The sequence below is a fragment of the Ictidomys tridecemlineatus genome, chromosome 6 (genome assembly GCF_052094955.1).
Source record: "Ictidomys tridecemlineatus isolate mIctTri1 chromosome 6, mIctTri1.hap1, whole genome shotgun sequence".
In the NCBI taxonomy this organism is placed as follows: Eukaryota; Metazoa; Chordata; class Mammalia; order Rodentia; family Sciuridae; genus Ictidomys; species Ictidomys tridecemlineatus.
Window position 1 is genome coordinate 9,105,190 of NC_135482.1, and position 13,197 is coordinate 9,118,386.

General features: G+C 64.4%; 2 protein-coding genes across 9 annotated transcripts in view; both read left to right on the forward strand.

Moving 5' to 3' along the window:
- Positions 1-6,615, forward strand: part of Baiap2l2 (BAR/IMD domain containing adaptor protein 2 like 2) — a 28,503-nt gene extending 21,888 nt beyond the window's left edge. For both annotated transcript variants that reach the window (XM_078052753.1, XM_078052754.1), the window contains 7 exons: positions 3,208-3,360; positions 3,647-3,785; positions 3,881-4,106; positions 5,014-5,127; positions 5,374-5,572; positions 5,999-6,042; positions 6,188-6,615. In XM_078052753.1, the coding sequence (XP_077908879.1) occupies positions 3,208-3,360; positions 3,647-3,785; positions 3,881-4,106; positions 5,014-5,127; positions 5,374-5,572; positions 5,999-6,042; positions 6,188-6,263 (951 nt within the window). In that variant the 3' untranslated portion in view covers positions 6,264-6,615. The remainder of the gene's footprint in view (positions 1-3,207; positions 3,361-3,646; positions 3,786-3,880; positions 4,107-5,013; positions 5,128-5,373; positions 5,573-5,998; positions 6,043-6,187) is intronic.
- Positions 6,616-7,052: 437 nt separating this feature from the next.
- On the forward strand, positions 7,053-12,926 carry Slc16a8 (solute carrier family 16 member 8). Of its 7 annotated transcripts, XM_078052752.1 has the most exons (7): positions 7,053-7,353; positions 7,957-8,016; positions 8,370-8,420; positions 8,563-8,790; positions 9,470-9,613; positions 9,723-10,673; positions 12,420-12,926. In XM_078052752.1, exons 4-7 carry the CDS (start codon positions 8,577-8,579, stop codon positions 12,731-12,733), a joined length of 1,623 nt encoding a protein of 540 aa, XP_077908878.1. In that variant the 5' UTR covers positions 7,053-7,353; positions 7,957-8,016; positions 8,370-8,420; positions 8,563-8,576; the 3' UTR covers positions 12,734-12,926. The 7 variants fall into 7 exon arrangements, with proteins under 7 accessions (XP_077908878.1, XP_077908873.1, XP_005322484.1 ...); XM_078052747.1 differs by lacking the exon at positions 7,957-8,016 and having other exon boundaries at positions 7,318-7,353; positions 8,566-8,790; XM_005322427.4 differs by lacking the exon at positions 7,957-8,016 and having other exon boundaries at positions 7,318-7,353; positions 8,566-8,790; positions 9,822-10,673.
- The last annotated feature ends 271 nt before the right edge of the window (positions 12,927-13,197 follow it).

Sequence of the window (13,197 nt, forward strand, 5' to 3'; positions counted from 1 at the left end):
GCCCAGGCTGCTTTTCTGATCTGGGTTTCTCCAGACCAGATGGTCCTGTCACTGTTCATCAGGCACCATGGGAACAAGAGTTGAAGTATCAGTGCTTGGGCACAGTGAGGTGCCCTTCTCATTCATCCTAGTAGTCCAGGTTTAGGCGTTTAGATGGTGACTTGGCTCGGGTGTCCACAGCAGGTGAGGACACTGTCCTGGGATCGCACCTTTCAGTGCCCTTGACAGTGGCCTCCGAGCAAAATGTCTGCTCCTGGCCGCTGGAAAGGCGCCGATGAGCAGCCGCTGTCTCAGGGGGCTGGCTGCTGCGCGTCAGGATCCTTTCTTGTCACTCGTAGTGCCGAAGTCTGGCTGGGCACAATTCAGGAGCCACTTATCAAAAGAAACCAACTTTATTTTTAGAACTACAAACGCCAAACAAAACAGCTCTTCAGGGAAAAACCCTCAGAGCCCAACTGCCACCACCGGCTTCCACACGCCTCTCACCCCCACACCAGCCTCTCCACCTCCCACAATCCTCCTGCTCTTGAGGCCGATTGGCTGGGTTGCATGGGCAGAGCCAAAGAAGTCACCCAATGAGCAGCTCCGTGGAGGAGCCAATCAGCTAGATGTTGCTGGGGCTGCTGTGAGCCAATCATCAGCTGGCAGTCTGAAGGGCAGGGAAACAGCCCAATGAACATCACCGTAGAGGAGCCAATCAGCTAGATGTTGCTGGGGCTGCTGTGAACCAATCATCAGCCGGCAGCTGGAAGTTTGCTGGCAGCTGGATCATCAGCCGGCAGCTGGAAGTTTGCTGGCAGCTAGAAGTTTGCTGGGGCCCCTTTGGCTGTGGCTCTCAACACGTAGGAACTTTTAGTGTCGCTGAGCTGCATTTGGAGATGACTTGCTGTCAATCCACGGGTATTGCTCCCGTTTCCCTTCCCCAGCAACCCGCGCTGAGGAGATGAACTGGGTTCAAAAGAGCTGGCGGCGACATTAGGCTCGAAGACGGCGGAAAAGCGGGGGACACAGAAGTAATTTTCGTATGGAGGGTGGGAAGGCCCTGCGACCTGAGGGTCCGATGGAAAAGAGAGGCTGCACCCGGAGTCCCTTTATTTTTAGAGGGGGACCCACAAGGGAGTCTCGAGGCAGGCGATGAGGCCCCACGGGTGTCCCCGCGTGGCAGTGAAGGGGGAGTGGGCGATGCCAGGCCAGCGCCCAGCTGGGGCTCCAGCAGGATGCTCACTCCTGGGCGGGCGGCTCCCACATTCCCAGTGGGTTTTGCCATATGGAAGAGTCCCCCGCGGCCAGAGTCAGGGTTTGCCCTGCTCGGCGGGCTCTTCCTCCCTGCATGAACCTGGAATTCGCCCCTGGCCTCGGCCTCTAGGTCCACACAGAGGTCCTTTGGGTCCTTCCAGTCCGGCCACCTGCCCGGGTGGGGGCAGCTGAGCGCTGTCCAGGTGGTGTCTGGGGGCTGTGGTCGTCCCTCCCAGGACCCCCTGATGCCCATGGTGTTTTCCCCAGATGCAGACAGAAGCCCTTTAGAATTCCATCTGCAGGATGGCGAGTGTGAGGCAATCTAGAAATGGGAGCCTGTGAGCTGTGCACTGTGAGCCTCCCTTTGCTTCCTGCCTCTGGGACCAGAGCAGCGAGGCCCCAGGCTTTGCCTTTGGCTATTTCACTAATTAAACACTGCAGGAGACGATGGGGTGTCCACCGAGCAACCAGGCCAGCCAATGGGACACTCAGAGCCTTCCTCCTCGCTGCCTGGTGGTGCTGGGCTGGGTTCAAGGAAGGAATCATTGGAAAGTCTAGTCATAAAGGGGGCAGGATGGTGCACACCTGTAATCCCCGCAACTCGGAGGCTGAGACAGGAGGCGCTCAAGTTGGAGGCCAGCCTCAGCAACTTAGCAAGATCCTGCCTCAAAACAAAAAATTTAAAAAGGGTTAGGGATAGCTCAGCAGTAGAGTGCTTGCCTGGCAAGGGGAGGCCCTGGGCTCCATGACCACCAAATCCGGAACACAGGAGAGTCAGGTCCACCTCCTTCTCCTGCTTCCCCATCCCCCTCCCTCCCTCCCCTTTGTCTGACCCTGAACTCCTCTTCTCCCCCCTTCCTGTGAGTGGGCCCACACGTCAGAGAGAACCTTCAGCCTTTGCTTTCTGGGGCCTGGCTTATTTCACTTAGCGTGGTGGCCTCCCAGATGTCATTCTTCTGCGCATGATGATGTATCAGCTGTGCCTCAGGTCTGGCCAGCAGGTGGCATTGTTGACCTGTGCAGACAAGGTGTGGAGTCTTCCACCTCAGCCTTCAGTCTGCCTGGAGTAGCTCATGGCAGACTACAGTTCACAAAACGGAGTGGGCAATGTCGGCCACCCCTGGACACTGCTGCTGCGGTCACTCAGAGACAGCCCGACCTCCAGGCTCGTTGGCACAGAAGGGCAGGTCCCCAGCAAGCGGCTCACTCCCCTGGGACAGTTGGTTTCCCCGGGAGTAGCAAATCCCCAGGATGTTAAAGCATCTTAAAAACAGGAAATAAAAGTCGTGATCAGACACACGGCAGTCTGACATTTACAGGGACGCTGTAGCTGTGGACTGTGCTCAGCTGCCGCGCTCCCTGTCCTTGAAAGTGTTCAACAGGAGCCGAGGCTGAGTGGGCCGTAGAAATGGGAGCCTGTGAGCTACAGGGACACACTGGGAACTGTTTGAGAGGCCTCTTTCAGAAAACCACTCAAAGTGGCTTAAATGAAAAGGGTTAGTTAATTAGAGAGATTTCAGATACAGCTTGATCCAGGTGCACAAAAGAATGCCATGGGAACTCCGCCACCGTGTGATGCTTAGGCCTTAGCTTCCTGTGCTGGCCCCGCTCTACCTGGGCATGGCCAGATTGTTCCGGGTAGGTACTGGGCTGGGGTCTTCGGGCACAGCTTTGGGGAGGGAGCGTGCCTAAGCCCATCTCTTGTCATCAGGAGGATGGGGCCACGGGGTGGCCGGGCCTGGGCTTCTCTGCTACCCCTGAAGCTGCCGGCAGGACAAAGCTCACAGGCTGGGCCCCACAGGGGCAGCGCCTCAAGGAGGACTGGAGGGACCTTGACACAAGCGGGGGCGAGGGTGGGCAGTGAGCGGCCGAGCGGCCCCCAGGGTTCCCGGTTCCTCCCAGAGGACGTGGGCCACCCCGAGCTTCAGGGCCCGTCCAGGAGCCCCGGGCCGACCCGCGTCCTCCCTGCAGGCCCGGGGCGTGCTGCAGAGCCGCGTGCTGCTGTGGAAGGAGCAGTCGGAGGCCAGCCGCAGCCCGTCGCGCGCCCACTCCCCGGGCCTGCTGGGCCCCGCGCTGGGGCCGCCCTACCCCGCGGGCCGCCTGACGCCCACCCGCCTGGACATGGTGAGGCCCTGGGCGCCCCCGCCACCCTTCGCGCCCCCGCCGCTCCCGGCGGGGCCCTGGGGCCTGCGGCCCGCAGCCTGGAGCCCGCGGCCCCCCAGGCTCCCGCCCTACGCCGCGCCCCTCGGGCCGCCCTTCCGCCCCGGCGCGGCCTCGGCGCCCCCGTGGTGGCCCGGCCGCCGGCCCCAGAACCCCTACGCCGGCGCCTGGGACTGGGGGTGGGGGTGGGGGCTGGACTAGGGCGCGGCCGCCCCCGCCCGCCCCACCCGCCCTGCCCTCTCCCCCGCAGCCCCCCAGGCCTCTGGGAGAGTTCAGCTCCCCGCGCAGCCGGCACGGCTCCGGCTCCTACGGTCCTGAGCCCCCCGAGGCGAGGTCCGCGTCCCAGCTGGAGCCAGACCGCCGGTCCCTGCCCCGGACGCCGTCGGCCGGTGAGTACCCCGGGTTGGGCTGCAGCAGGAGGGATGGAGGGCAGACTCCTGGGAGGACTTCCCGCTCATGCTCCGCTGCGCTCTCCGCCCCGCAGCCTCGCTCTACACCAGCAGCTCCCAGCGCTCGCGCTCCAACTCTTTCGGCGAGCGCCCGGGAGGCGGCGGCAGCAGCGGGGGTGCCAAGAGAGTCCGTGCCCTGGTCTCCCACTCCGAGGGCGCCAACCACACGCTGCTGCGCTTCTCGGCCGGAGACGTGGTGGAGGTGCTAGTGCCCGAGGCCCAGAACGGCTGGCTCTACGGCAAGCTGGAGGGCTCCTCCGCGTGAGTGGGAGCAGGGGGCAGCGCGCAGGGCGCGGGGCCTGGAGGAGAGCTGGGTTGGTCGCCAGAAAGGGAGTGTGGAGGGACCCGGTGTCCGCAGGAGAAAAGGGGAAGTTGGGGGCCTGCTGGACCAAGCAGTGCGGCCCAAGGGACTTTGTGGCAGGACAAACTAGGTGCCCACTCCCACCATGGAGGAGGAGCAGGGCCTGAGTGGACAGGTGCTCTGGTGGCCGCTGTGGCCCCAGTCCATGGGAAGATGAGTCAGGCTGGGGATGGCCACAGGCAGATGGAGGGCTGGAGGGACGGAGGGACGGAGGGCTGGAGGGACTGAGGGATGGAGGGCTCGGTGGGGGGGGCGGTGGGTGGCAGGGGGGTGGGGGACTGCTGAGTGGGTGGGGGACCTGGGCCAGCAGGTGCTCTGGTGGATGCGCAGTAAGTGGCCAGTGGGAAGCCGCCCAGGTGGATTGTGGGTCAAGATGTGAGTGAAGTGCAAGGTCGGGGCTGGGCAGGTGACGGGGACTGAGGCCTGAGACTGTGGGTGGAGGCCGCCCTCCAGTGCCCGCAGCCGCCCCTGCCCGGGCCTGACACTCCCCTGCTGGCCCAGGGCTGCTCCCTCTGTGGGAGGGTGACAGGAGGGGTCATCTTAGGCACATCCCTGAAAACAGGCGGGGGGCTAGCCAACGGCTGTGTCCGTGCCTGGGGGCCTCGCGGCCCGGGGACATGCTGTGATTGGCTCCTGGGGACATTTCCTGGGTGTTTTGAAGAGTGATCAGGCCGGGATCTGCCACGGTGTCCCTCCTGCAGGCCCAGCTGCTCTAGAGGGGCGCCCGGGTGGGGGTGGTCGGCGCTGGGGGGCAGCCGTCCTGGGGTCCCCGGGGCCTGCTCAGGGCCCCTGGCCTCTGCCCTGCAGGAGCGGCTGGTTCCCCGAGGCCTACGTGAAGCCTTTGGAGCAGGTGCCCGGGAGCCCCCTGAGCCCCGCGAGCCCCGTGACCTCCGTGAACCCCGCAAACGAGCTACCTTCCAGGTACCTTCCTGGGGTGGGCCTGTGCCGCGGCAAGGGGAGGCGGAGCGCCACACCCTGGGCACATGGAAGGTCATTGTGTCCATCCCCCTGCCTCCCTGCAGGCGCTCCCTTGCGCTGACTCCCTCTCACCCAGGTCCAGAGAAAGAAGCTGGAGGATGCTCAGGGGACCAGCAGATGGGGTGGGGACACCAGGGACGGCCCCTGAACCCCCCCCCCCCCGTCTCTCCCTCCTTTCTCTGGACTCAGGTCCTACCCGCTCCGGGGCACCCACAGCCTTGATGACCTCCTGGACCGGCCAGGCAACCCCGCAGCGTCCTCCGAGTACTGGGACGGCCAGTCTCGGCCCCGCACCCCAAGCGGGGCCCCAAGCCGCGTCCCTAGCCCTGCGCCTGCACCCTTGCCCGGCAGCCGCCGAAGCAGCATGGGGGGTATCAATGACGTCAAGGTAAGTCCCCAGCCGTCCTCGGCCCTGGGCAAGGAGGCGGGACAGGGAAGCCTTCCTATGCTGCCTGGCAGGGCCCCCATCTGTCCCCAGGCTGCCCCTCGGTGCTGGGAGGGAGGGACAGGGTCCTGAGCCTCGGGAGGGAGGGGACAAGTGTCTCAGGGATGCAGCCTGGTGTCCTGGGGTGGAGGGCACTGACAAAGTGCCCCTCTCCTGCCCAGGACAGAAAGGCCGGGTCCTGGGCCACCGCAGGCAGGTGAGGAGGGAGGGGACCTTCCAGAGGAGGGACAGCCTGTCCCAGGAGATGGCGCCTGCGTGCCCGGGGCTCTCACAGTGCCGGGCTCCTCTCCCCAAGTCTGGTCTCTGTCCAGGCCTTGGCCTGCTGGGGTGCCCAGGGCTGGCCTGACCCACCTCCTCCCTCCCCCACAGAAACTGATGTCCTGGGAGCAGCACCCGCCAGAGCTCTTCCCCCGGTGAGTCCCGCCATCGGGGCAGAGGGCAAGTGGGGGTGAGGGGTGATGGGGTGACCAGGATGGCCCGGAGGTGGAGCTGGGCACCCTCCCTGGCCCCAGGTGGCCGGGAGCCTGGACCCTCATGGTAGCCTCTCCCTCCACACAGGGGCACGAACCCCTTTGCCACCGTGAAGCTGCGTCCCACTGTCACCAATGACCGCTCCGCACCCATCATCCGCTGAGGGGCGCCCCTGGGGGGCCCGAGGTGGCCTGTGCACCTGCGAGGAGCTGTGTGGTGGCCGTGGTGGCAGCAGCAGCCCCCGCGGATCCCAGATGCTGGAGCCCTGACCCTGCGGGGCCTTCCCGACCCGCCCCTCAGCCCCAGGGCTCAGGACAGCGGCCTGTGGTCTGGGCGTCGCAGCACAGCAGGGGACTGAGGGACAGAGCAGCCTCTTCTCTTCCCTCAGGGGCGAGAACTCCCCCAGGGCCGCCTCCTGACCCCAGCCCTGCCCCCACTCTCCCCGTGGGGAGGAGACCCCTGTCCCCTTTCCCTTTTGTAAAGGATGAAAATAAAGGCAGTGGGCGTGGCCCAGGTGTGGTGTGTCTGACTGGTTACAGGCCGGGACCTGGGGAGGGAGGACGGAGTCCGTGGCGGTTCCTGGGAGGCCCTCACTCTGGCTCTCCCTCCCCTCATTTGAGCATTGCTCTAGGGCTGCCCTCGCCCTCAGATCCAGCCCCGTGTCCACTCCAGAAACCCAGGAAGGAGTGGGGGAGGTGGCAGTGCCCAAGTCGGGGACCACCGCCTCCGCAGCCTGGACACAGCGGCCTTTGTCCCAGCCCCCCACCCCCACGTTCCCAGGCCGGATTAGCCTTATCCAGGGGAGCCGGGAGCCCTCCTGGAATGTGGCCCGGGACTGTGGGGCAGCCAAGGGGCTGAGGTGACAGGGCTGCGGGTCTCTCCAGGACAGGCTGTGCCCCCAGAACCAGGTCCCCTGGGCAGGCTCTGTGTGACTTCCACCTGATGCCCCAAAGGTAGAAGGGGTGTCCTTGTCCATCTTTGGGCTGGGACAGGTCACCCCACCGTGGAGGCCCACCTGGCCCTGTGTTCCTGTCCCTCTCTGCTCCGTCCCCATCCTGGGCAAAAGCCTCTTAGCGCCAGGCTGGGCGGGGGCAGGGGTGGGGACGCTCTAAGCCCCTGGCGGGGGAAGGAGTCCGCAGGAGAGCTCTGGCCACTGCACCAGGAGCGCCACGCAGAGGGGGTCCGCAAGACCCATCCAGAAGCTTCCCTGCAGGCCTCGGGAGATGTGAGGCAGGCACCCGAACTCGGGCTTGGTGAGTGTGGGTGAGGCCTGCCAGGACTCTGGTCCCTGTCCTCGCAGCTATGGTGAAAGGGGACAGGTAAAGCCAAGACCTGGGGCTGGTGGAGGGCAGAGTCACAGAGCCCCTGGGGAGGGGGCCTGTCTTGCTAATGCCAGGAGGGAGGGCACAGGCACCCAGAGCCCCAGGAGAGAAGGAGGCTTGCGGGGAGCCTCTGCTGCCCCCTGGGCTGGTCCCCCCTCCTCCTCGGTCACAGGGCCCACGGGGCTGTGAAGAGACCCCCAGCTGGAGCTCCAGGGTCTCTGAGCTCTGGAGCCGTCATCCGTGGATGGAGGGTGGATGGGGAGCTGGGCTGCCGGGGTTGGAGGCAGGTCTACCTCCGGCGCCTCTCAAAGGTCCCCACTGGGCTGGCACAGTGACACGTGCCTGTCATCCCAGGGCTCGGGAAGCTGAGGCAGGAGGATCAAAGCCAACCTCAGCAACTTAGTAAGACCCCGTCTCTGAAAGGGCTGGGGATGTGGTTAAGTGCCCCTGGGTTGGCACTTAACCAACCAGAGCCTTTTGTAAAGGTTCAGAGCTTGGCACACACAAAAATATAAATAAAATCTCACTGTCCAGGGGGAGCCAGAGCCCTTCCTGACCCCGAGGTTTCCAGCTGGCCCAGCAGCCATCATGCAGGTGGGAAAACAGACCCAGTGAGGACAAGGGACCTGCCCAAGTCACAGAACAAACAGGCCTGGGCTGGACCTCAGCACCCACTTCTGAGACAAGGCTGAGGTCTGTGGTCACAGGTTCCCTGTCACGTTCTGGTGACAACAGTCATTCCTGATCATGGAGAAAAATTAACATCCCATAAACCACAGAGAAAGGTCGACCCGCTCAGGCCCTCTCTACCGCTGACACCCGTCCCACTGAGTGTTCCTTGTGTCCAGAGACTGCCACATGTACTCACTGGGGACACTGGCAGTCCCAAGCAGCCCCTGGGCACCTGCTGGCTGCCAGCCTCTCACCTCCTTCTCCTGCGTCACCAGGTCCTGAGGGGAGAGGTGCCCTCCCGGGAGCCTTCCTGAACCAAGCCTCAGGTAACCAGTGACCTCGCTCCCCGTGCAGGAGGGCAGGGCGCTTCCCCCGGTCCCTCCTGCTGCGGGGCTCCCTGGGTCTCCTCTCTGAGCCCTCCCTCCCCCTGCGGTGTGCTACAGCCTCACTTGCTCTCTCCTTTCCCAGCAGCAGCGGTGGTGATGGGTGCCGGCGGCCCCAGGCCAGGTGTGGGCCCCCCAGACGGCGGCTGGGGCTGGGTGGTGCTGGTCGCCTGCTTCGTGGTCACGGGCTTTGCTTATGGCTTTCCCAAGGCCGTGAGCGTCTTCTTCCGCGAGCTCATGCGCGACTTTGGCGCTGGCTACAGCGACACGGCCTGGGTGTCCTCCATCATGCTGGCCATGCTCTACGGAACCGGTCAGCGCCCCTCCCAGGGCCTCCCCTCCCCAGGGGCCCAGGACTGGAGGGTTGGGTTGGGAACCAGCAGACACCAGACCCCTGCAACATCCCTAACCCCCTCCTTCCCGCGGAAACCCTGCCCCAGAGGGAGGGAAGGGGACAGGAAAGGGACAGCAGGCCCGGTTGACCTGGCCAGCTCGGTCAGCTGCAGGGTGGAATGGGGGCTTTTCTGCCAAGCGACATGCACCCCGGCTAGGCGAGCCCTCTAGCCGCCCCAGCCCACCCACCTGTTTTACTATGGAAACTGAGGTGGCAGGAAGCATCCTGTCCCTGTTGTCCCAACCACCTGTGTATGGGGAGGGCGACTGGGGAGGAAGGCAGCCGCGGGATTCCAGGCTCAGTGGGGACTTGGAGTTGTGAAGATGAAAAGCGAGAGAAGCCACCCTTTCTGCCTTGGGTTCTGGGTTCTCAAGAGCCATGAGGGATGGGAGCTCTGGTTCAGGACAGAGCCTTTCCCCACCGCCCCCTCCGCCTGTCCTCGCCCGCCTGTGTGACCTGGCCAGACACTGCCCTCTCTGAGTCTCTGGACGTGTGGGACTTTTCCCTTCCAGGCTGGGAGTTTCCTAGCCTGGCTGATGTCCCCTGGGGCGGGGGGATGGGCCACCTGGCCTCGCTGGTGAACCTGCCCTGCCCACAGGCCCGGTGTCCAGCATTCTTGTGACTCGCTTTGGCTGTCGCCCGGTGATGCTGGCGGGTGGGCTTCTGGCCTCCGCGGGCATGATCTTGGCTTCCTTCGCCACGCGCCTGCTGGAGCTCTACCTGACGGCCGGGGTGCTCACAGGTGAGGGGCACTGCTCTTCTCCCCCGCCCGGTGGGGGTGCGGGTCGGGAGTCCTTCCTGTCAGACAGTCCCTCCTGTCCTTAATTTCCCCACAAAGTGCCCTGGCTCAGTTCCCCAGGGGTTTGCCCTTCCCGTCGGCCCACCTGTCCCTCCGGCCCGGCGGGGCGGGGTGCCCTGGGGAGCCGCGCCCAGCGCCACCTCGCCCGCAGGCCTGGGCCTGGCCCTCAACTTCCAGCCGTCGCTCATCATGCTGGGGCTGTACTTCGAGCGGCGGCGGCCTCTGGCCAACGGGCTGGCGGCGGCGGGCAGCCCGGTGTTCCTGTCTGCGTTGTCGCCGCTCGGCCAGCTGCTGCTCGAGCTCTTCGGCTGGCGCGGCGGCTTCCTGCTGTTCGGCGGCCTCCTGCTGCACTGCTGCGCCTGCGGAGCAGTCATGCGGCCCCCGCCCGGGCCTGGGCCCCGGCCCCGGCCACGTGCGGACCGCGAGGAGGACTGCGCGGGGGACGCCCCCAGAGAGGCGGAGGCGGATGCCGAGGGCACGAGGCTGCGGTTGCGCGAGGCGCCCCCTGGCGGCCGGACCCGCCGGCGCCTGCTGGACGTGGCCGTCTGCACGGATCGTGCCTTCATCGTGTACGTGGTCACCAAGTTCCTGATGGCGCTCGGGCTCTTCGTGCCTGCCATTCTGCTGGTGAACTACGCTAAGGACGCGGGTGTGCCTGACACTGAGGCCGCTTTCCTGCTGTCCATTGTGGGCTTTGTGGACATTGTGGCGCGGCCAGCGTGCGGAGCCCTCGCGGGTCTGGCGCGCCTGAGACCACACGTCCCCTACCTCTTCAGCCTGGCCCTACTGGCCAACGGGATTACCGATCTGAGCAGTGCGCGCGCGCGCTCCTACGGCACCCTTGTCGCCTTCTGCATTGCCTTTGGCCTCTCCTATGGCATGGTGGGTGCGCTGCAGTTCGAGGTGCTTATGGCAGCTGTGGGTGCGCCCCGCTTCCCCAGTGCGCTGGGCCTGGTGCTGCTCGTGGAGGCCGTGGCTGTGCTCATCGGACCGCCTTCTGCAGGTGCCCCCCGCAGGAGGAGGGGATGGCAAGGCTTAGTGCCACTTAGTCCCTGGGAAGCTCTCTCCCTGTCCCAAATGGAACTTTGGGGATGAGGGGAAGGGACCAATGACAGAGGCAGCTGGTGGGTGGACTCCCCTTGTGGCCAACCCCTCCCCCAAGCAGGAACCAGCTGTGAGTGGAGAAGGAAAAGCCAGGGAGGAGCCAGGAAGAAGCCAACCTGATAAGGGCCCCCAGACACGGCAAGCAGGGGTGCAAAGGCCCGGGAAGCGAGGGTGCTTATTCTCATTTTGCAGATGGGAAAACTGAGGCACTGAGGGCCAGGACAAGTTGCAGTCCCAGAGTTAGAGCCATAACCTGCCCATGCTCACTGTCCACCCCTTGAAAACAGTGTCTGAATGGCTTAGTTCCTGGGCCTGTAAGGGGGACAGCTACGATGTCTTTGGGAACCAGTCTCACGGACAGTGTGAGGGTACTTAGAGGGCAGCGGGCAGGAGGAGAGGCACCTGCGCCTTCCACTGTGCAGGCTGCTTGCAGGGCGATCTCCGTCCATCACCTGCCTTGGGCAGTCACCATGATGATGGACAGGGGTGGTGTCCTGTAGAGCCCCCTGGGGTGGGCACAGCATGAGCAGGTGCAGGGTTTGCCTTGGACCTTAGGAGTGAGGCAGGACTAAGACTGGAGAGACGGGAGTCGGGGTCACGTGTCTTCCTGGGTTGCCAGAACAGCAGGAAGGTGAGCAGGATGGGGTAGTGACAGGGATGGAGGAGGCCACTTGTGCTGGGGCCTCGGCTGCAGCTGAGTTGGGGGGAGCTGCCCATCTTCCCTCCAGGATGGGACTAGCATTGCCCTCATCAAGCTTTATTAACCTGCCGGACCCAGTGGCATTCATGGGCATCCTAAACCCAGCCCCCAGAGGCTTAGGAGCCCACCTGCCATTTCTTGTCCCTGGAGTGGTTCTAATGACCAGAGAATGCATCTCTACAGGGCTGAGTTTGGGAGGGGTGGACTGGCTAGCTGGGCAGGGACCAGGATGTTTGGAGGAAGGCTGCTCAGAGGAGCTTAGGTGGGGAAGCTGGCCTGGGGGATACCAGGGAACTTCCTGAAGGTCATAAACTTGATTGGTCAGCCACAAGAATGCTCCAGAGAGAGGGTGGGGCCCCCAGAGGAACCACGATTTAGGGGATAAATACTTGCAGTTAGAAAAATTTTCAGGTGCCAGCATCTGTGAGGTCCTGCCTGATTCAATCCCCAGTGTGCACACATGCACACATGAGCGTGCGCACGCACACGCGCACACACGCACCAGGGCAGAGGCTGAAGCCTGCTCAGTTGGGTGCTCGAGGCCCAGGGAGGGCAGGAGGCTGGAGGAGGATGAACCATGTCCCTGAAGACCAGGGGTGTATGTAGAAAGAGCAAGAGCTGGAGTCCCAGGAGAAAGGGTTAAACCAGGGCCCCTCCCCACTGCCACCTGGGCAAGTCACAGGACACTTGTACCTGGACACATGCAGTACCTTCTGTACTCTATAGCTGCCTCACCCCGAGTCCCACATTGCTTAAGAGGCCCAGGGAGAGGGAGTGACATTTCTAAAGTCTCAAGGGGCAGAACCTGTGTGGGGCTTGGTGTCTGTAGAATAGGATAAAGACAGGGGCATGTGACAGTCACCAATTTGCCCTACCACATCAGCAGCAGCTGCCTTTCACTGAGGGCGACCCGCCCAGGCCCTGACCTCCTGTCCCCACCCCCAGGCCGCCTGGTGGACGCACTCAAGAACTACGAGATCATCTTCTACCTGGCTGGCTCAGAGGTGGCCCTGGCGGGGGTCTTCATGGCTGTCGCCACCTACTGCTGCCTGCGCCGCTCTCGGGACACCCCACCTGGCCCCACCACTGGTGGGGCCAGTGACACTGAGGACGCTGAGGCGGAGGGGGAACCTGAGTCCCTGCCTTCCGGCACCCAGGAGCCCCGCAGCCTCGAGAGCCTGGAGGTGCCCAGCCCCCGGGCTGGGTCTGTGGGACAGGAGCGGGAGGCAGACCCAGGGCGGAGCCGGGAGTCTGTGTAGCACTGGGCGCGACTCCAGGCTTGACCTCTCAGAGGGCCTGGTCAGGGTGGTCCCTCCAGGGGGCAAGTTTGGGCTGCAGTTGATCCCTTGGGTATCCCAGGAATGTCCTTCCCGCTGCCGGCCTCTGTCCCTCGCCAGTGAAGCCGTGTGGACCGACAGGAACTCACATTGATAAAGCTCAGCTGAAGCACGAGTTCTGTGCCTGCACCTCCATTCGGGGTCTGGTCACCACCAAGTTGGGGGAAGGGTGGGGGTGCTGAGGGGTCTCCCCAGGGGCCCTGGCTGCTGGAGTTGGGCAGTGCCAAAGACAGATGGAGGGCCAGGGAGACGTCCCAGGCCGGGACTCGGCTGTGGCCGCGCTGTGCACTGAAGCCCGTGGGCTGCCGTCTACCTGCCTCTCCCTGTCCAGGTGGCCGGGTGTTGGCAGCACCTTAGGCTTGAGGGTGGGTGTTGCTCACAGATGG